General features: G+C 39.2%; 2 protein-coding genes across 4 annotated transcripts in view; one reads left to right on the top strand and one right to left on the bottom strand.

The window, feature by feature from the left end:
• The window catches only part of DENND11 (DENN domain containing 11), a 49,200-nt gene extending 45,625 nt beyond the window's left edge, over nt 1-3,575 (top strand). The window contains exon 9 of the mRNA XM_055346429.2: nt 96-3,575. Within this exon, the coding sequence (XP_055202404.1) occupies nt 96-192 (97 nt within the window). The 3' untranslated portion in view covers nt 193-3,575. The remainder of the gene's footprint in view (nt 1-95) is intronic.
• Nucleotides 2,269-22,324, bottom strand: part of AGK (acylglycerol kinase) — a 142,291-nt gene continuing 122,235 nt past the window's right edge. For 2 of the 3 annotated variants that reach the window (XM_004046327.4, XM_055346430.2), the window contains 6 exons: nt 19,706-19,763; nt 15,332-15,482; nt 14,820-14,917; nt 7,383-7,453; nt 5,100-5,184; nt 2,269-3,915 (listed from right to left, as the gene is read on the bottom strand). In XM_004046327.4, coding sequence (XP_004046375.1) covers nt 3,778-3,915; nt 5,100-5,184; nt 7,383-7,453; nt 14,820-14,917; nt 15,332-15,482; nt 19,706-19,763 — 601 coding nt within the window. In that variant the 3' untranslated portion in view covers nt 2,269-3,777. The other variant, XM_019031215.3, reaches the window with a different exon arrangement.

Raw genomic sequence — 22,324 nt, 5'->3', positions numbered from 1 at the left:
TTCTCCAGTCCGAGAAATGTGGTTTGTGGTAGGAAGGAATGGTGGCCTACTCCATGAGCAGAGCCTGTGGGGGCTGAACCTGACTTCACTTACAGTGATGATGGAGGAGATTGGGGAGCTGCTACCTGTCCTTCTAGAAGCCACGGTCTGGACAAACTTTCTCCAGGTAATGGGAAACAAAGTTGGGAATAACTGCGCCACCCAGAAGAGCCAGGGCTGTGTACCCTTAATTACATCAGGAAACTTCTAGAATCCCACAGAGACCACCACCCTTTTACTTTACAAACTCTCTTATCAAAGTTCAGTTTAAAACTTTATGTACTTGGTATATATTTGGTGTATGTGTATATTCTAAACTTTTATTTCATTTTTAACCTCTTGGGGAGTTACAGTATATATTTAGAGCCGGTATAGAGTACATTGCTGTCGGTGGCTCTGTAAATCAAATGGCCTGGATTCAAAGTCAGGTTCCTATTTTCTGTGCTATGTAACCATATATTATTACAGGCTGAGTATCCCTTATTCGAAATGCTTGGGACTTAGAAGTACTTTCAGATTTCAGATGTTTTAGGATTTTAGAATCTTTGCATTATAAATCCAAAATCCAAAATGTTCCACTGGGCACTTCCTTTAAGGATCATGGTGGCACTCAAAAACTTTCGGATTTCGGAGCATTTCAGATTTCGCCTTTTCAGATTAGGGATGCTCAACCTGTAGCTACTTCCTAGGGTTGTTGTGAGAACTGATGCATCAGTTACATATGTGAAGCACTGGCACTTAGGAAATATAACTGCATCCAGATATGTGCAAAACAGCTGTGAGGGAAAGGAAAAAAGCTTTATTTAAGAAAGCAACTACGGTTTTTTTTTTTTTTTTTTTTTGAGACGGAGTCTTGCTCTGTCACCCAGGCTGGAGTGCAGAGTGGTGCGATCCCGGCTCACTGCAACCTCTGCCTCCCGGGTTCAAGCGATTCTCCTGCCTCAGCCTCCAGAGTAGCTGGGACTACAGGCACATGCCACCATGCCCAGCTAACTTTTGTATTTTTAGTAGAGATGGGATTTCACCATGTTGGCCAGGCTGGTCTCGAGCTCCTGACCTCAGGTGATCCACCTGCCTCGGCCTCCCAAAGTGCTGGGATTAATCTTTGCATTTGAGTGAAATTAATCTGTCAAAAAGCTTGTACTAAACAATCACCTGGGAAGGGTGGCTGACTTCCCAATGCAGATTCCTGGGCCCCATCCTCAAATTGGGTTATTAGGATCTCCTCCAGATAGCTCAGCATTCCAGCTTTGGCTGACAAGCCTCACTCAGCTGACTCTCTTTTAGTTGCACTATTAAACGTCTTCCATGCAGGCTTTATAGGGAAGGACAAGGCAAAGAACAAAGCAGTCAACAATAAGGAAACCAAGCCCTCACAGGAAAGAAAGCCTGAATCAAGAAAACCAAGTTTGAAACAAGGCATATTTATATTTAAAAATGAATAAGATTCTAAAGTGGCTTCCATATCCTTCCCTAATTATATGTGCCATTATGATTAGAACCACAAAATGAGCACACATAAACACACACTGGTAGCATATCAGAAAAGAAAGCCAGATTCTGCACTGGTCCTTGATATTACAGAACCACGATATGCTAAATGCTCTCAGCTCAGGTGAAAACTTTAGTTTTCATATACTACAGCATCCTTCCTCCCTACCTGTGGGTGGTATGGGATGAGTGATCTTTATGCTGATGTTTGGAACCATCTGTTATGTTTTTGCCAAAAGCAGAACTTTTACCACCCTGAAGAATACAGTATGAAATAAGAAAGCCTTCCTTTTTGTGATCTTCATTCATGGACTTTTCATAGCTGTTCTGTAATCTACTAAAGCAAAGCATTGGTCTCTCTCCATGGGATGTGTGGGCATGGTGTATGTATCTTAAAAGGGATCTGCCTGAGAGAGAGCCTGTAGCTAAGGCCTGCCAGCTCTGCTTCCTCCTCTTCCCCCTCGCAATCCTCCCTCATTGATCTTCCTGTGGTGCACTGCCCCCTAGAGTGTAAGAACCTCAGGGCCACTGAACAAAGGAAAATGTCAGCAATAGTAAAAGTAAATGGTGCTAATTGACTGGCTGGCAAATCAGGTGGATTTCAGTTCTCTGCTTTCAACAGACTAAAGGAGAATCTAATCAAGTTGTTTGTTAGTTGATAGATCATCATTAATAATTCTTGATGATAGAGCACTGTGATCTTTGTCAAAATGCCAAAGGAATCCAAAGAACTGTAAAAACATTGTTAACGTAATTCTATTCCATAGAATTTATATGCTTACATCTATACAGAAACAAGGAATACAGCTGAAGTTGAACCCCATCTCAGCTGTAAATCACATTCATGTATTCTTGGATAAATGAACTAATTAGGAAAATGAACTAATTAGGATAAAGAACATTCTAATAAAAAAACTTTTAATCATCCAAGAATTATATTAATACCATTTTCATTATATACCAGTAATTAATTACGATAATATTGGTTCTGGACTGAGATAACAAACACTTAAAGCAAGAGCTAAAAAAAAATTTCCATTTATGTTTTTTGTTGACAAGAAGTAATGGGGTGAATGATTAAAAGATGTCAGGCATAATAGATTACATTATGATAGGATTCTTGGCTGAAAAGTGGTATGGAAATACAGAAGGAGAAAAGCCAATTTGAAATGTTTAACTACTAAAGAACTAGCTCATTTTTATAAATGAATGAAGGGTGTCAAATTGTTGTGATATTTAAATTGTACTGGATATGTTTAAAATAGTGATGTAACAGTTTTTATTTTAAAATACCAATATTTACACGACACCAGCAAATACAATACTTTGTCAACTATTTAACTTCCCATGAAAAATTTTAGATACCAACTTAGATAAAATTTTAGATATCAACTTAGATGGGTGAGGGTATATATGATTTTTCAAAATACTTTTGGGGGCACATGAGCAGAATACTTTGTGGACTACTGCTTTAAAACATGATTTCTCCAAGTACAGTTGAGGGACAACTTACAGAATCACCTGGGAAGGGCAGATGACTTCTTTTTAAAAATGCATATTCCTGGGCCCCATCCCCAAATTTGGGTTATTAGGTTTGGGGTAGACCCCAAATAAATCAGTTTTCAACATGTACCCCAGGTGGCTCTCATGCAAACCATTTAGGAAGCACTACTTAAAAAAATAAAAACTAGCATTTTCCAGTATTGTAGCCATGGCTGAAGAGGGAAACAACCTCGCATATGTTTCTGGACTGAGGTTAGAACTGAAATAAAAGCTAAACAGGAGCCGGAGCTCCCAAAATAGAATAGCAGCACCCGTGGAGGAGCCTAGAAATAGGAAAAGGTCACCAGGGCAGGAATGCACTTTCCTAGAATTCCTAGCATGGTCAAAGAAGAGAAATGGAAGGGCCTAGGCAGGCTAAGCCCACTGTGGGCTCTCCACTGTGGTTGCACTTTGGAAGAAAACAGAAGAAAGTCCTTTTCCGTCTTGAACCAGCCTGAGGAAAGTCCGTGTTTAGGAGGGCTGACCGTCACACCAAAATAAAACATGCGCTAATGGAAGCTGATTGCAAAGCAGGTGACAGAGCACACTTTGGGAAGCACTGCTGGAGTGGGGGCAGAGGGGTACTTGCCATGAAAATGCCCTGGGGACCCTCTGACGACACTGTTGGGATGGCTGAGGCACCTGTTCCCTTTTGGTCCCACCGATGGCCTAAAGTGTGGTCTCAGAGTGCTTGTCTTCTGCTGCTCACTGGGTGGGGCTTGTGAGCATCTGTTCTCTCTTCCTAGGATCACAGAAGAACTGCAGCTTCCTGGGGAGCAGTTTCACCTCCACAGGCATCGCTTCATACTCCTCACTGTCAATGCTAAAAGAGCCCCCTGCTCCCTGGGGAGAAGAGAATATTCAGAACAGCTCAAACGCACATCAGTGGCCTACTGGAGTTGGAGGTCTCACAGCAGCACCAGAAGAAGTTCATTATGGAAAACAACATCCTCTCTTGAGGAGCTATCCTAATGTTCTTTTACAAAAAAAATTCAGTGCCTACTATGATGGGCGCAGTGCTGGTTCTGGAAACATCCTAATTCTACCATCCATGAAAAAGGATTTATTTTCTTTTTTTGGCCCCTATCTTCTCCCAGAGTATTTTGGGATTTGAACAACATGGTTATAATTTTCAAATATGTATTAAAAGGCAAGGGTCCTGCCATGTCTTAAGGAACTCATATACATAGTCTTTCTATATTATGCTAATCCTTCTCAAATAAAAATAAAGACAGCTAATTCTCTTATGACAAGCTATTATATCTGCTGGATCATTTTCATTATTCTCTAAGACTTGTTTAGCTTGATATACCTAAGGTGTATCAACATTAATATCATTACAGTCTATGAAACCCTTCCATAACTCATGCATTTAATTCAATATTTATATCGAAACTGTGATGCCAGTCACTATGGGGATACCTTCTGTTTACCTATAGTCTTGTCTGAATACAGTAATATATGGCCACATGTCTTCAAAGGCTATCTGAAGAGCCTCCTTTTTTTCCGTATTGACAATTGAATAACCTCCCAATTCCAGATTCTAGTTCCAATTTTTTTCACTTACTTTTCACTTACATAGGTTATTCTAAGCATGGCATTTCATAATACAGAAAAATTCAGTGTTGAACTGAAAACTGCTTCCAGATCCTTTATAAAAAATGTTAAAGTAAAAGCCACTATTAACATTTGCCAGCTAGACAATTCTCTGTGTGTCTTAATGTAGTAACCTTCTGCATTATTTACATATGGAAAAATGAGACCTAAAACTCACTTTAGGGAAGAACCTTGGTTCGAAAACGATGGGAGTCTTCAGAAGTCCAACTCTAAATCCATGACTCCAAAGGAGATTCTGCCATCCTTTTCAGCTCCCTGCTAATATGACCCAGAGCCTGGCAAAATGCTTGGCACACAATACGTGCCTAAGTGTAGGTCAGCTAACAGAGAGGAAGGATGGGACACCACAGAGGGGCAGGCCGATGACGAACGAAGCAAATGCTGTGACTAACGACCCCTTCCCCACTCACCTCCGGGATAAGCAAAGTGCACTGGCTGGCTTGGAGACACTCCGTGCCCTCCACGTGCAGCTTGGGGTTTCTCACCTTTCGACTTCTGTGAGCACAGGAAAAAGCAAGCTTAAGACCAGTGATGGTAACTGCACTAGGTTGCAACAATGTAGCAACTTCTTTCCCCCTTTTTATGGGCTTACATAAGTGGACAGATGGTCTATTAAGCCATAGAATTCTGTAAATAATTTTTCCAACAGTGATTCTTGCTTAGCCTTGTGATACATTCTAGACTGAATGTAGAGAACTGGGCATGAAGTTATGACTTTCTCTGAAATGCTTTTAATTTGATTTAAAAATGGATTGATTTAAAAATAATCATTCCACATGTACCTAATTCTTAGATTGTTAGTCTCAAATTTAAAAATTAGAATGAAATTCTTTAGGAAAAGTACTAAACTTCTGGTATTTGGTACTTCTTGTGATTACTTGAAGGAGAAAATATTTTTACTTTAATGTAGATATTTCTTTTATGTATATGAACAACTAGTCTTAGAAGTTCTCTGATAACCCTATCTGTGAGTCCCACTCCCGTGGATTCAACCAACTGAGGATAGAGAATACATAGTTTTGCACCTGTACTGAATCCATACAGACTATCTTATCTCCTAGAGAATACAGGACAGCAACCATCCACATAGCATTTACATTATATTGAGCATTACAAGTAATCTAGAGATAATTTAATGTGCATAGGGAGGACGTGCCTAAGTCTATGCAAATACCTTGCCACTATATAGAAGGGACTTGACAACCTGTGGATTTTGGTATCTGAGGGAGGTCCTGGAACCAATACCCCAAGGATACCGTGGGATGACTGTATTTATAACGCGGTCTACTTGGCATACAATATCTACCTTGACTGAGTGACTATGGAGTAAAATTTCCAGCGCATATACAGATACACACTCCACCTCATGCAGCTGTATCTTTTAGGCAGTGGAAATACAGTAAAAGCTAATCTAAGTAAATCAGTCCATTATTTATCATTTATTAACAACAATAACTCTACAAAACGGTATCAGAGTTTTCTAACGCAGCTTCACAATGTTCTCTTCAGATATCCAGAGGAAACAGACATTACTTGATTTCACTCCCTGTAGAGAACAGAAGGACACTGGCTGCCACTGGTGCTAACAACGCAGAACATAGTGGCTTCGCCTAACCTTAGCAATAGAATTGGGGTCTCTATTTCTGGATACCAGTATCATAAAGGAGATTTGAATATTGCTGGTCTCACTGGCCAGACTGTCAATGAAGATTGTGTGATTTCTGGACATTCTGTAGAAGGAACAGGATTTTCCCTTCTTTTTCTTATAGATACAGCAAGAAAATCAAAGGCTGCAGAATCAGCTATTCAGTCTCTGAAGAATTTACGCCAAAGGTGAGAACAACAAACTTATGTGCCTGTGTAGATAATGAAGTAGCCATGGAGACCAGGCCGCTGCAGCAGAAATGTGTGATCCCTAAATGGGCACGAGAGGGAGCTCTGAGACAAAGCACAGAAAAGCGGAGCTGGGCAGATTACCAGTTGGCATGGGAACACACCAGCTCCTCAGATGCTCTGAAGGAGGATTTATAGTGTTCTTTACCAATAAAATTCTGGCAGAGGTAGGACTTAACAAATCACAGAACTTGGAAGGGTATTCTGTATTGGAAAAGGGAAAAAGGCCTGGGAAATGTCCAATGTACTCAATACCTTTTCCAGTTTTTCATGAAGGCCCTGGGAATAGGAGGACATGGTGAACTGACATAAATAGTAATGGATACTGTGAAGTGCTTCAAAATATAAAAAGGCTTGACACACATTCTCTTACTCAAGGCTGAAAGCCAGTCCTGAGATCGGCAGAGATGATTATTTCATTCTGTAGACAGGGAAAGAATTCAGAGATGCTAAATGATCCGAGTCATGACGTCGGGTAAGTGGCAGAATCAAAATTTGCATTCAGCTCTTTGACCCTGAAACCAAAGTTCTTGACGCTGTGTCATGCTCCATTGAATTCTTTGGTTTCAATTGAAAAACAAAGACTGCTCTTACATTCTGATCCCCACAAAATGAACAGTGATGGCCAGCATAGGAGAGGGGCACTATACATGTCAGCCCATAGGGAAGAAATAACATCGAAATTCCCGAACAAGACAAGGCTTTGGCTGGATTTCTGTCTTAGACTTCATGGGGCACTCTGAATAGTAAAATCTGAGAAAATCACAAGCCTCATTTCCTGTGAACCCCAGTCCACTTACCCTATAGTTATAAAGTCTCCTTTGCTGATGGTGTCAGGTTCAATGCAGATATTCAGAAAATCTTCTTTGCTCTAAAAAGGTTAAGGACACTAACGTCATTACTCTTAAAATTTGGCTAATGCAGCCTGTTGTCATCCTCAGCTTTGATGGTTCATAGTTTGAAGCTATGTATAGATAGGGGACTCTACTTGTAGTGATTTAATTCCAAACCTATTTTCAGTCTTTTTTTTTTTTTCACTAAGAGCTTTACTGAGGTATAATTTATAGAAAATTCATCTCCATTGCTTGGCTTTTTTTTTTTTACTACATAAGCAAACAGAAAACTCAGAGTGGGAGGTTCTGGACATTCTGTCACTCACTAGTAATTATTAGCTGTTCTAGTCTCTAGGATTACTTCCCTTGCAGGCCAAGCTTTCAGCCCATCCCAGCAATCTCAGTGTTCCCTGTACATGAGCTTCACATGACAGCATGGAATCAGCTGCTTGGTGTGGAGAGCCCAAGTGCCTGTGCTCCTTTAATGCTCTACATACAAATTTGGTGTGCAACCAGAGTTGGAAAACAGCAATCCGTTTATTCTATGGTAATGTTTAAAAACTTTCCATTTCCAGCCACAGAAAGCTCTGGATGATTTGAGCTACGACAAAATGGCTATCAAAACAGACTTGGTTCTTGGACCAGTTCCCACAATTTGCTACCAGTCAGTGACTAGTCACACAAACTTAGCCCTCTGTAAATCAATCCCACAACTTCTATGTCAGCTTCAAATAGAGCTCCTGTTTCTTTTGGAGTAGGTTCAAAATGTTCAGGCCCAGGATTTGAGGCCTCTGAGAGCCTTAAAGCCTTTGCCTAAGATTAAAGGGTAACTAACAAAGAACTCTCAACTAAGAATTACAAAACATAAAGTGGATGACTTTGAAAGTTCACCTTTTATTTAACTACTTGCTGAGTGCCAATCATGCACCATGAACCCACGGAGCTTGGGTTACACCAATGAACAAAACCCACATGAATTTCTGCCTACAAAGAACTTACTTTCTACTGTAGAGACTGGAGGGAATAGATTGATCATAGTAAAAAAGTAAATTATAAACTCTGTTAGAAGATAAGGATGCCACAACTTTATTAGAGTTTATTAGAAAATAAGATCAAAGAAGCAGAGCAAGGAACATGAGGTGGCGCTGATGGCAGTGGCTGTGTTATAAAAAAGGGGGTCCCGTGGAGAAGCCTTGGAGAAGAGACCTGAAGGAGGTGAGGGAGTCAGCGATGTGGCCATCCAGGGCAGTGGTTCTCAAACTTTAGCAAGTGTCACTGTAGAGCAGGTAACATTCAGACTCTGGTTTTTGTTTGTCAACTAACTAAAAAATAAATAATTTTTGGCCAGGCGCAGTGGCTCACACCTGTGATCTCAGCACTTTGGGAGGCCGAGGCGGGCGGATCAGCTGAGGTCAGGAGTTCGAGACCAGCCTGGCCAACGTGGTGAAACCCCGTCTCTACTAAAAGTACAAATACTAGCCGGGTGTGGTGGCAGGCGCCTGTAATGCCAGCTACTCGGGAGGCTGAGGCAGGAGAATCGCTAGAACCCGGGAGGCAGAGATTGCAGTGAGCCAATATCGTGCTATTGCACTCCAGCCTGGGTGACAAGAGTGAAACTCTGTCCCAATCAATCAATCAATAAAAATAATTTTTTTTAACTCAGACTCTGGCCCCATCCCAAGTTTCTGGTTCAGTAGATCTGGGGTGAGGCCCATGAATTTTCATCTCGAGCAACTTCCATGTGATACTGATGTGCTGATCTAAGAACCGGACTTTGAGAACCCCTAATCCGGGGATGAGCAATCCACACAAGGGGAACTACTGGGGCGGAGGCCTTCAGGTGGTGCTGGGGGAACATGTCTGACAGCAGGGAACAGCAAGGAAGCCCGTGTAGCTGGAGCAGAGCGAGTGACAGGGGCAACAACTGAGGAAGACAGGGAAGACAGGAGCTACATCAGCAGAGCCTCATAGACCATGGCGAGGAAGCTGGCTTTTAGGCTGAATGAATCAGAGAGCCACTGGAGGGTTCTAAGGAGGGAAATATGTTCTGGCTTCATTTCAGTAGGATCACTCTGGCTGCCATGTTGAGAATTAAGACAGGAGTAGTATTGGAGAGGGAGACAGTGGGCTAGGAATTAACATTATAGATAAATGTGTAAGAATGGCCCAGGGTTCAGGAGCTCCCAGGAGCAATGATCTGCTCTGACAATAGGACATTGAGAGGTGGGGCTGGGGGGGTAGTTAGAGAGGAGGAGGAAGAATGGGTTAAAGCAGTGATGAGTCAGGAGGACAACCACCAAGTCACCAGGCCCAGCATACAAGGGGAGGAAAAGAAAGAAAGCACAGCCACTGCTTAAAGGCTGTGGGAAAGGCAAAACCCAGGGGAGAGCCACACTTCAGCTAGAACAGGGTCGGGAAACATTTTCTGTAAAGAGCCAGAGAGTGAACACTGTAGGCTTGCAGACCATGAGGTCTCTCTCACAGCTATTCAACTCAGCCATAGTAGCTGAAAGCAACCAGAGACTATACTCAAATGAATTAGCCTGCCTGTGTTCCAGTAAAATTTGACTTAAAGACACTGAAATTTGAAGACAATTTCCACACGTAACGGGGAAAAATACTCTTCTTTTGATTTTTTTCAATGATTTAAAAATGTAAAAAATATTGTTAGCTTCAAGGCTGTACAAATACAGGCAGCAGGACAGTCGGGGCTGTGGGCTGTCCTTTGCTGACCCCTGTTCTAAAGCTTTGTTCTGGAGGCACAATTAAGTTACCTATAAAGAAATTGTGGTTCTTTGGAGGTGAGCCTTTAGCTTTGTTAACAGGGAACAGGGCAGCCTTTAGTCTAGAATTAATTTTGACTCACTAGTGAGGCAATACCTTTCTGAGGACACTACCCAATGCCCCATGTCTGAAGAGGATTTTCTACTCTAATTGGTTTGAACACGAACTATTCCTGGCTTTGTGAGAGCACTGACTCTCCTGAGACTGTCCCGCCTGCTCACTGGTAGGTAACTCAACCTCCATCTCGGGTGGTGGTTTCTCACATGCATGCACCTGTCAGTACTCAGCTGAAGATTCCAGAGGAAACCTCCGTAAACCTCTAGCTTGGTTCTGGGTGCGGCTTTCCTCTCCATGTGGCTCTCTTGTATCCTGCCTTGCAATTCTAGCTGCCTTGATTTCTCAAAATTCTCAAAGACCCCTCAACTGAGGTAGGGCATGGGCTCTGTGTGGGCTCCCTCTCCACAGGCTGTGGCCTCTCTCCAGCAGTCACCTCGGGCAAGCATCAGGCTCACTGTGTTCAATTTCTTGCTCTCTGGACTCACTGTCCTATGCTGCTTGTCTCATACCAATGTCTCATATAGTTGTTTCAAAGATTTTGTCCGATTTTTAAGGTGTTTAAGGTATAAAGCTGGTGCTTTTTGCTACATCTTGGCCAAAAGTCTCACATTAACATTCAAAAATCAATTCATTTTATTGCTTTGACAGATTAAATGAGGAAACTTTATTATCTCAATAGATGCTGGAAGAGTACTTGATAAAATTAAATATCTAAGATATTTAACATGAAAGATAAAAATGCTTAGCAAACTGGGAATAGAAAGGAACTGCCTTAATCTGATAAAGGGTATCTATAAAAAAAGAAAGCACATTAAATACAAGCATGAAGCAATGAAGACTTTCTCTCTAAATCAGAAATAAGAAAGACGATGGGGACTCCTGTTATTGCTACTTCTATTTAACCATGTACTGAGGTCCTATCCAGTGCTCTAAGTAAAATGAAGGATTGTAAGGATAAGTATTTGAAGAGAGAAAACAAAACTTGCACTATTTGCATTGGCCATGACTAAATCTGTAGAAAATTTGAAAGAATTCATTGAAAGAAAGTTAGAATAATTAATAATAATTTAATTAGGTTGCTGATTCAGCATTGATATAAAAATCAATTATATATCCATCTACTAAATCAGGTAGAAAATGAAATTTTAAGAGATATTATTTAGAATAGCATAAAAATTAAGATAACTGGGAGTATATCCAGCAAAAGACAGGATATTCCAGAGAAAACTATAAAACTTCACTGAAAGACATTGAAGACCTAAATAAATGAAGAGATATACCCCGTTCATATGCTAGAGGAGTCAATATTGTAGAAATGTCATTTCTCTCCAAATTGATCTATGGGTACAATGCAGTGAGATCAATATTATAACATTTTTATGTGGAATTTAATAAAATAAACATTCTAAAATATTTATAGAACTCAAATGAGCTAAGAATAGCCAAGAGACTGTGTAAAAAGAGAAAAACACAGAACTTATTATAAAACTATAATAATTAAGAGAAGTAGAGTATTAGTATAAATATGAGAAAATGGAACAACAATAGAAGAAAGAGACTAGAAACATTTCCATGTATATAGACATGATGTATGGCAAAGGTTTATTGAAGATCAATGGGGGAAAATGGAGATTCAATAAATGGTGCTTGGACAACTGGCTTTCTATTTGGAAAGAACATAAAATTGGAGCTTTACCTCCATCATTCACAAAACTCTTAAGTGGGGTTATTTCCTTTTTAAAGAAAAATGGAACTATGTTGCAAATCTTTTCACCTATTTTTCCCATGTCAATAGATAGAAAATAATACATATATAAAATAGATATGACTTTTAATAAATGTATCAAAATTTATTCAGTCTGATTAGTTCATTGCAAATATTTTACTATTATACAGTGAGCATAGTTGTATAAGAGATCCTAATTTTCACACATTCTATACTCCTACAGCTTCTTTCATACACTGAATGTGCTGCTTTTAATAAGTGAACATTTTGAGCTATTACACGGCAGCTATATTGCCTTTATTGTATTGCATTTGCTTTTATTTTTATAAAGAATTGTGCAAAAAAGAAACAAATGAATTTGCTGCTACTAGTGATAAGCAGCACAGTATCGTATACTTTTATAATAGGCACAAAGATAAAAAGCACTTGGCATTGTGAGTGTGGCTAATCTTGAGCGCAATCACATACTCACTGAACTCAATCCATTCAGTGGTACTCAGTCATCAGAGAAAAGAACAATGGTAAAGAACATGAACAAAATACTCGGAATACATATTATTAAAGACTTGGTATAAAGGAGATGTATAATTAGAAATTTTATCTTTCTCTTTTAAATTCCTCTGGAACAGAATCTATTTTTATTTTTTTTTTTAGCATTCACATATCCACTTTCACCAGTGTTTTTCAGATTTCCATTATGTAAAAAAGGACTGCCTACATTATATATTCATCAGGTTATTTCAGTAGGATAAATTCCTAGAAATACAGTTAATAGGGCCGAAGGTATGCATATATTTTAGACACTTTATGTATACTATACCAAACAGCTGAGACAGGATGTTCCAATCTATATTCCCATCAGAAACACACACCACCACTAAGCTTTTAATCTATAACATGCTTTTTAGTCACGACAATTCAATCTTACTATTTTAATTTGCATTTCTTTGCTGAAATCACTCTGTCTCCTTACCTACAAAATGCAGATAAAGATAACTACCTATAAGGATTACATAATATTATGTAAAATTCTTAGGACAGTGCCTCACATGTAGTAAATAGTCAGCAAATATAAGCTATTTTTTCATATGCTTATTTCTTTTATGAATTTTCTATTCTTACCCCTTGCTCACTTTTTATATTAGTCCTTTGCCCATTTCTCATTGCTTTATCCTAAGAGCTTGTTAAAAGGAAAGTGAATTCCTGGTCTATCACATGCTAATATTTTTCCCAATATGTCATTTAAAAGTTTGTTTAGAATGTCTTTTTAAATAAAAAGACAAATGCATCAATGTGATTTTTGCCTTAAATGTCATGCTTAGAGAGGCCTTGTCCTCCTTAATTTTATACTGATAATCACTTAGATTTTACCCTAATACTTTTTTTTAACTTCAAACTTCTATTTTAAGTTCCGGGATACATACACAGGAGGCGCAGCCTTGTTACATAGGTATAAACGTGTGCCATTTACCCTAATACTTTAATGATTTTATCATTTTACATTTAGTTCTTTAATCAAACTAGAATTTTTTTTATAGGGTGAAGGGAGCTATGTTTTCCAAATGTTTTGCAATGGACATGTATTATTTTCATAGTTAGAAAACATCTCAATACTCTGAATATTAATATCAGAATCAAACTTATCACTCTATTAATATTGGAATCAAACTTTTCACGACATTCCAACTCCATCTGCTAATTTTCAGACTGGCCTAGACAACCGTGAACAGACTAATCTGCATACAAGCTGAATGTAATTAGTCCACAGTTAACAATTACTTTCCTATTGGCATTCTCATTGATATAAATTACCAAGGTTTTCTCTATACTAGGGTCAGTAAACTTTTTCTGTAAGTGACCAGATAATAAACATTTTAGGCTTTGGGCCATACAATCTGTCACAACTACTCAGCTCTCCCCTGTAGCACAAAGGCAGCCACAGACAATATATTTGTGAATGAATATGGCTGTGCTCCAATAAAACTTTATTTATGGATACTGAAACTTGAATTTTACGTATTTTTCTGTTGACAAAAATTATTCTTTTGATTTTCTTTGCATCATTTAAAATTAGAAGATTCTTGGCTTCTGGGCTATACAAAAACAGGTGGCAGACCAGTTTGCCAATGCCTGCTTTATTTCAATACTTTTGGGTGTATTGTCTGTAGTAGCACCACCCAACAGAACCTTCTGCACTGACGGACAGGCTGTATACCTGTGCTTTCCAATATGGTGGCTACTAGCCACATATGGCTGTTGAGCACTTGAAATGTGGTGAGTGTGACTTAGGAACTAAGTTTTGAATTTTATTTAATTCTAATTAATTTAAATTTAACTCGCCACATGTGGCTAATAGCTACCATATGGGATAGTGCATACCTATAGATTGCGCCTAAATAAATCATATGTAGATATAGATACAGATGTATGTGTGTGGGTATTTTTCTCCTGAGGATCTAATTTGACATATTTAGTATAGTCACAAAAATCGTGGATATTTACTCAAGTAAAAGTTCCACAATTTTTTTCCAGTGACAAATGGGAATAGCTAATTTTCATTTCTAAAGCCCTCTTGCCCTAAGTTCTCTGAATGCCAATTAAGCAATGAGCAGAACATGTAATCAGAGCCCCAGAAGCATTTATGCCACTCCTGCAGGTGGCAGCTTCTCCTCATTGCTGTTATTCCTTAAAGGCACACCACATCCTCTTTCTCCTGACCCTGCCCTCTCTATCTCCACAGGGTAAAAATAAAAATAACTGAATTAGTGGGAGAGGACTATAGCTATTGTCACTTTTCTTAGGTACCAAATGCTTTTCTAATAAAAAAGCACACTTACTGTCGGGTCAAGCTGATTATTCCGTGTTGTGATGGACAGTTCAATGGTGGACAGCTGCACATCTTTCCAGACCTCCGGGCTCACCTCTTGGGAAAGGGCTGTGGGAATCCATTAGATACAGGTCAGTTTCTTCCATTAACATTTCACCACCCACCATGGACAGCTAGCTGCTAGCTGCTCAGCTCAGCTTCTCAACCTTTCTGCTGACTCTTTGCCTTCATTTTATTTATTTCATGCTTCTTATACATAGAGGTAAAAATGGCATCTCTGTGCCTAAAACATCACTACCAAAAGCAGTCACATGAACAGAAAGACTGTGCACAGAGACTGCTATGCCCATTGATGGCACATTGCTTGGGCCTGCTCTGGTGGCACACAGAAGGATGAATTCAGTGATCCCTGAGAGGCTTCTCCTGCTCTAGTTAAGTCTCTAAAACTGATTTTGGAGGTCTACTTTAGGGCACTTCTAAACTGACCAGGGCCCTCCAATCTTTAGTCGCCACATTGCTCACCATCCTGTGGTTGTGCCCAGTAGGACGCAAGCCTTCGTAATATTCTCCTGTACAAAGAAGGCCTTTGTACAGGGGTCTCCTCTGGTTCACTGGGAGGTCTCTCTGTAGGTCCCGTGTATGAGATAGAGGCTTGATGAGTCTGAGGCCACTCCTTTTAATGTGGAGAGAGAAAAATTTTGTTATGCATGTACAATTCCACTCTGGGAGTTTCTCTCTGCAAAAGTTATTTATTTGTCTACCTATACCTGCTAGAAAGTGAACTAATAATCTCCTCTCACTGGATGGAATGCTAGTTTGGAGCATGGAATCCTCAAGCTTTCTTTTCCTCTTAAAGCTACATCTTAAAAACCATGAATTCAGCAAGTACTGCCTCCATTGCTCCCCCTAAAATGGGCTAACCACCACCATTTACATTTGCCCAAAAAGAGGGTGAATGAACATAGGGTCATCCGTAATAAATTTATCTTTGGCTTACAGATGGTGATGCAAAATGAAACTGAGGAAATCCAGTTGTATCAAGTACCTACCTCACTTCTGGAATCTTATTCCACACACAGGCCAGAATGGTTTAGCCCAGGCTCACAATCCAGCCCAAGGCTTCTCACTTCTGCTTCAAAGCCCATCACCCTCACACTCTAATTTTTTTTGTCTTCTACGTCCTGGCATCCCAAGTCCAGTGTCACCCTGGATCACATCCTGATCGCGTGAATAACTAAAACCATACCCCAGCCTCTCAGCCCTTGACATCACCTCTGATTCACCACATCCACCCATTTCCATGGCCACATCCTGGCCCCTAATGTCACCCAGAACTATTCCACTTTGGAAATCTAAAACCCTGAGATCCTGCTCTCTAATCACATCCCATATTCTTCTGGTTGATTCTTTTGTGCCCATTGTGTCTTAGGGTGAAATGCTTCCCTGTTCTCAAGTTTCCAGGTGGTGAATTACAAAGCAGTAGCAACACTGGCTTCTCTCACTCCACCGCTTACTCACTCCTCCCCAAGTCTAGAAGGACCAATGCATGGATCCAGCCCTTTCCTTTCTCTCTGACAGCAGCTGTCCTTGTCTCAAACGGTCACTGCTTCTAATTTTCATGTGGTGAAAATTAGCTTCTTGTGGTGGTCTCTGCCCTGAAGGAGCTGTTTCAATGGACACCTTCAGTTCACAGTATTAGGAGATCAGATAGAGACCACGTATCTGTGCTCTGTCCTCCACTCCTGCTGACATTTATAAAGATGACGTTTTGATCTTCATCTGCCTAGTTCCTGCATTTGTTTTCATACCTTGGTTCAAACTAAAAAGAGGAAGAGAGGGGTTTTATTGTGGGCCCCTGAAGACCTAACTGCACCAAGTTTTCAATCACATTGAGGATTCTACTCCCTGACCACTCATTTTCCCCTCAGTGCCAAACTGATAGTCAATTACTTTCAATTGCTTTCTTTTTCCACTTACTCTTGGCTTTCCTGTGTCTTTATTCTTCTACAATATGTCCTAAAAAGCCCCACTTCTGGATCAGCCTTGTCACTAAGTTCCTGTACTCTTACATCATGGCTCAGTATTACTAGAGAAGAAAATGATACTCCTGCTGAGTATTAATACAGGGAAAAGCAGTCACCCAAAGGAGCATTCATGTCTACAAATTGTTAGCCTCAGGTCTTCAGTGCTACTTGATAATCCTAAGCCTCCTCCTACATTCATCTTTCTTCAGGATATCCCATACCACTACTCACCACCTTTCTGACAGGATCACTTTGCTTCCTACACTTACAGTGAGAATATCAGGGACATCAGTGAGAATACCTTAACTTTCTCTAATCTCATTTTCATCTGGACCTACCCTTTACACCTCTCCTGTATCAATGAAAAAAGGTGTCCCTTGTCCTGTCCAGGGACAATCCAGTACTCTGGATCCCACACCCTTCTACCCGCTCTTGGATTTTGCCAATTCAGTCATGCTTTCTGTTTCCCTTCTCGCCTCCTCACATTCTTTTCTTTTTCTTCAGTCTAGAAACACATGGATATTCTCCACTTTTAAAAATTCCATATTGACCCCATGTTTCTCTCAGCTTTTGCCTTCCCTATCTCCTTCTTGAAAGGAGGTTTCTTGAAGGAGTAGCCTGTCCTTGCTGTCTCCACTTCTTTACATCACTTTTATTTCTTGACTTTCTTCAGTCTGGCTTCAGCCACCACACTTTGGAGGCTGCCCAGCTTTTGGAGGCTGCCAAATTCGATGGATACTCTCTTGTCTGTATATTTAAAGTCTTTGCTTTTGCTTCTCGAAACTCTTACTTTTTTCTTGAAATTCTCTCTTCTATTGGCTTCTATGTTAGTATTCTCTCCTGCATTTTCTCTTAGCACTTCTCAGTCATTTTTGGTGGTTCTTTAAATGTTTATGTCCCTTAGGGATATTCCTGGCCATCTGTACTCAATGGTAATTTCACCCAACCCATGGTTTCAACACCGCTCACACACTTATGACATTTGAATCTGTTTCTTTAGTCCAGAACTCTCTGCTGAATTCTGACCTAAATCACTATTGTATCTTTGCTTGTCTGTACCACAGGTATGTTAAACTCTACATAGATTAAACTGAAAATTTCATCTCTCTTCACAAACTTGATTTACTCTAGTATTACCAACATCAGTGGAAAACTCCAGTTACCAAACTCTAGTCCCTCATACCAGAAATCTGATAATCCTACATTCTTCTGACTTTTGAGGTTCTAACTTAAGAGTTCTTTAATCCATCTTCTATTGTCAATACTGTTACCTCCTTAGTCTATACGTCACTTCCCACCTGACTACTTTAACAATCTTCTATCTAATGTCCTTGCCTTGAGCTACCCACATCCTGTTTTTCTGTTTAGAAAAAAACAATTTTTCTAAAATGCAAATCTGCTCATTTCATGCCTCTGCTCAAGACTCAATAACTCCCCATTGCTTTAAGGATAAAAGTCAAATTGCACATCAAAACCCGCCATAACCTGCCCTTACCTAACCCACTGGCTTCACTTCCTGCCATTCTACTGCATTAATCATAATTAAGGGCCATGTCACACCACTGTGACTTCACACAGTCTTTAAATGTTTCAAACCTTAGTGTGTCTCCTCCGCTGGGAAGATTTTCTGACCCTCATTAGATTTAGATGCCCCTCCTCTCTGCTCCCTTCTTAATCTTTCTATCTTTCTCTCACAGCACTTGCCAAACTGCTGATTTACTTACACTTCCCTCCCAGCATCTGAATACTTCTTGAGGGCAGGAAACCTGTCTCATTTGACTTTGTATCCCAAGCATATGTCAACTATTGTTTGCTGAATAAATAGTGGAAACAGTTTATATTCCATTTAAATATGTAGCTACTCTATTTCTTCCTAAATGCACTCACAACTCCACCAATGAAACTCGAGGAATAACCGATTTTACTAATCCAGTTTGCCCTTGGTATATAAAGACCTTGCCCTGCCAAGTTCATTTTTAAAATCACATACATTTACTTCTAGTAGTTCAGTGATTTTAGGGTTTTACATTTAATTTTTTAATCCAGCCAGAATTTTTTTAAAAGGTAAAGGAAGCTATGTTTTCCAAATGTTTTGCAAGGAACATGTATTACTTTTATAATTAGAAAAACATTCAATAACTCTGAATATTAACATTGGAACCAACCTTCTCACTACATTCAAACCCCATCTGCCAATTTTCAGATTGGCCAAACTATCAATATACCACTTTGATTTGCATAAAAGCTGAATATAGTCTGTAGTCCACAGTTAAAGATGACTTTTCTATTAGCATTTTCACTAATAAAAATTGTTAGGCTTTTCTCTATGCCAGTATTTTTTATTGTATCATATAGAGTAGCAGTGCCCAACAAAACTTTTTCTGATCATGGAAATGTTCCATATCTATACTCTCCAATACAGTAACCACTGCCCATATTTAGCTAGTATAGTTTGAAACCTACTGATATAAACACAAACCTGTACAATTAGATATTATATATTCAGATACAAATCTTCAATTCATTTCCAGGTACTAACATAGACAAGCATAAAATAATCGGTGAGAAATATGTCATTATGTTCAAGGTCTGTCGGGCAAGAGAGTGAATTAATAGCAAAGGCAAGTAGAATGCTTAAGAGAGATTAAATATGGGTTTGGTAGTAGAGGGAATGAATTGGTAGATGAAGGGTGATTGCTTATCAAAACAGGAATGCGTTCTATATTTGTATTTAATCAAACATGCCCTGTTTTAGTGTTGAAGCATGCCACATTCATCTGTAGCAAGGAATTAAAAAAAAAAACCAAATATATGCATTACAGAGAAACAACAAAATAACACAGCAAATTTCTACACTGTAAATCACATTTACCTTAAGAGTGCTGAAAAAGTGGGCTGCTTTGATTTTTAGAGGCCCAAGATACCAGTACCTGTGAAAAGACCAAGATAAAAATCTGATAAGAATATCAAAAGAACTATCATGTGATAGATACCATTCATGGCAGACAATACATTAGAATTACATCTCTGCTATGAGTGGCTATTCTGGTAGCTAGGAGGTTACGGCTTAGTATAAAAGAGTATTACATTCAATTTTAAATCCACGTTTTGATGCCTTGTCAAGTTATATGTAATTAGTTATGCAGTAAAGATGCTTGCAATTTATGAGAGATATATAACCAGGCTCCTTGAGTCACTAAATTCACAACATCCTTTAAACACATCCTTTAAGCCATAGAATACAGTTTGGTATAGAGTTGTCCCTCAGTCCAAAGTCTGCAGATGTTCAAGTCCCTGATATAAAATGGCATATTTGCACGTAACCTATGTACATTCTCTTGTATATTTTAAATCATCTCTACATTGCTTATAACACTTAATACAGTGCCTACACATCACTTTATTTGCACGGATTCAACATAGTACTCGGTGTGCAGCCAATTCCAGTTTTGCTTTTTGGGATTTTGTGGAATATTTTTTTCCCCAAATATTCTCTATCTGCATTTGTTTACATCTATGGATACAATGGGTCAAGTGTACGTTCAAAAGAGCTATGAGTAAAGGATGATACAGCCACACTAAGATGCAAACACTGCATGCTCTGATGTGCTGATCCCAAGCTAAATGACTAGATCCTGTACACCATGTCCTCTCACACACACAAATGCACATATGCACACTCAATTAAAAATGTGTAAACCAGCATAATTTCACATTACTCATGTTATATAGCTCTAAAATGGCAAATGTTAAATCTGGGAATAACGAGAATCTATTGCATATTGCTAAATACATAAAAGCTACTGGAGAGAGGAAGACACCTAATCGGAATTAGAAAACGGCATAAAATAGATTCTTCTCTTAAAACTTATCTCTGTTAACAAATCACTCAACATTAACTGCTCTCTGTTGATTCTGATCATATACATTTATTTAGCACCCACTATGAGTGTGGAGGAAACAGAAGAAATATAAAGTATAAATTTCCCACCTTTGAGAGCTTATGATTTGAGAAAATAAGACCCAAATATGTAAAAGCAAACAATGAATGACTATAAGGAAAAGCATAAACTGATCACTGCTTATTGGTAAGGGGAATCAAAAAGAGACAAAGTCATTAAGGGCCTAAAATCACTGGAGCAGCCATGCCTATAAAATGAATGGCACAGAATAAAGTCAGGGTACAAAACTTAGAGTATGGGAAATAGGATAACAGTCAGAGAAAGAGAGAAAAGCTTAGAAGTAAAGATACATAATTATATAATTAGGGGTGATGACAGAGTAAGTTGGGCCTGGAATAACAGACAAAGAGCTTAGATATAATCCAAGAGGGAATGCAGAAACATTCTAAATTATTATTCAGGTTGATACTGTGCTACTACTAATGAGGCCCTGATCATCTGATTTTTTGTGTTATTATTTTTTAAAATTTACTTTATAGTTTGCTTCTTTCCCTAGTTAGCCAAGTAGAAGGTCATCTCAACTCAGGCAGTTACCTTCTAAAATTTCCTCAGTTTCCTTCATCTCTACCAATAGTACATTTTGCCACTGTCTTTGTAGTCTTCCTACAGCCAGCTAGGAAATGATTTCTCATATCTCTACCATTTCTTTCTTAATACAAACAGCAACTCTGTGGATGGGCCTAGCCAAGGTAGCACATAATAACAATCAGAATTTTAAAATTCTTTGTGCAGAAACCAATCGAGATATGGGGCTAGTATATAAAATAGTCCTAAAAGCATTGACCTGTACTGTGCTTTCTTGTTGCTTAACACATTTTGGAAAGCAATTTGTCCTAACCAGACTTTTTTGGGGAAAGCTAAGCAGTTTCTCTTGGTGAGCTGCTGGATTTGAGATTTCAGATCAAACACAAGGCAATTTGTAGAATCCCATAATCATGGCACACTTGCAAATAAAAAGATGTGAAATACTTCAGAATGCAATGTGTAATATAATATGGTAATGTCTCTCTTTTGACATTTCACTGTCAGGAATCTCATTAGCAAGAATAATAAAGTGAAACAAGTGAGAGAAATTTCTGTTAAAAAAAAAAAAAAGCATGGCAGGCTGGCCTATTAAGTGAAAGAGCAATTTCTTGAGAGCTATGTGTGAGATCAGCCACAATTCATTTAAACTATACTCAAACTGTAAGCCCTCGATTTTAAGAAAAGGTAAAGAGAAAATACCACCACCAGGTATGAAGCGAATCTCACATGGTGTCCCCTTCAGTCCTGCTCAGCAAGCCCTTGCCTACTTTACCTCTCCACAGCAAATGGAACATGATACACCCTCTCTCCAAGCCAAGAGTTTCATTGCATACGATGGATTCTCCAAAAATAAGTCAATTCTCATGAAAAGCCAACACTGGCCCTCTAATCAGCTCCTCGATAGGCCTGTTTCTCCCATCTCATAGCACAGCCAGGCGCCGCCTTTCTTCCTCCTCTAAGAGCAGCGGCCTGTGGTCTCCCAATCTGCAAGGCCTTCACAAAAA

Source organism: Gorilla gorilla, chromosome 6 (assembly GCF_029281585.2).
Source record: "Gorilla gorilla gorilla isolate KB3781 chromosome 6, NHGRI_mGorGor1-v2.1_pri, whole genome shotgun sequence".
In the NCBI taxonomy this organism is placed as follows: domain Eukaryota; kingdom Metazoa; phylum Chordata; class Mammalia; order Primates; family Hominidae; genus Gorilla; species Gorilla gorilla.
This window is presented reverse-complemented; position numbering and strand designations above follow the sequence as displayed.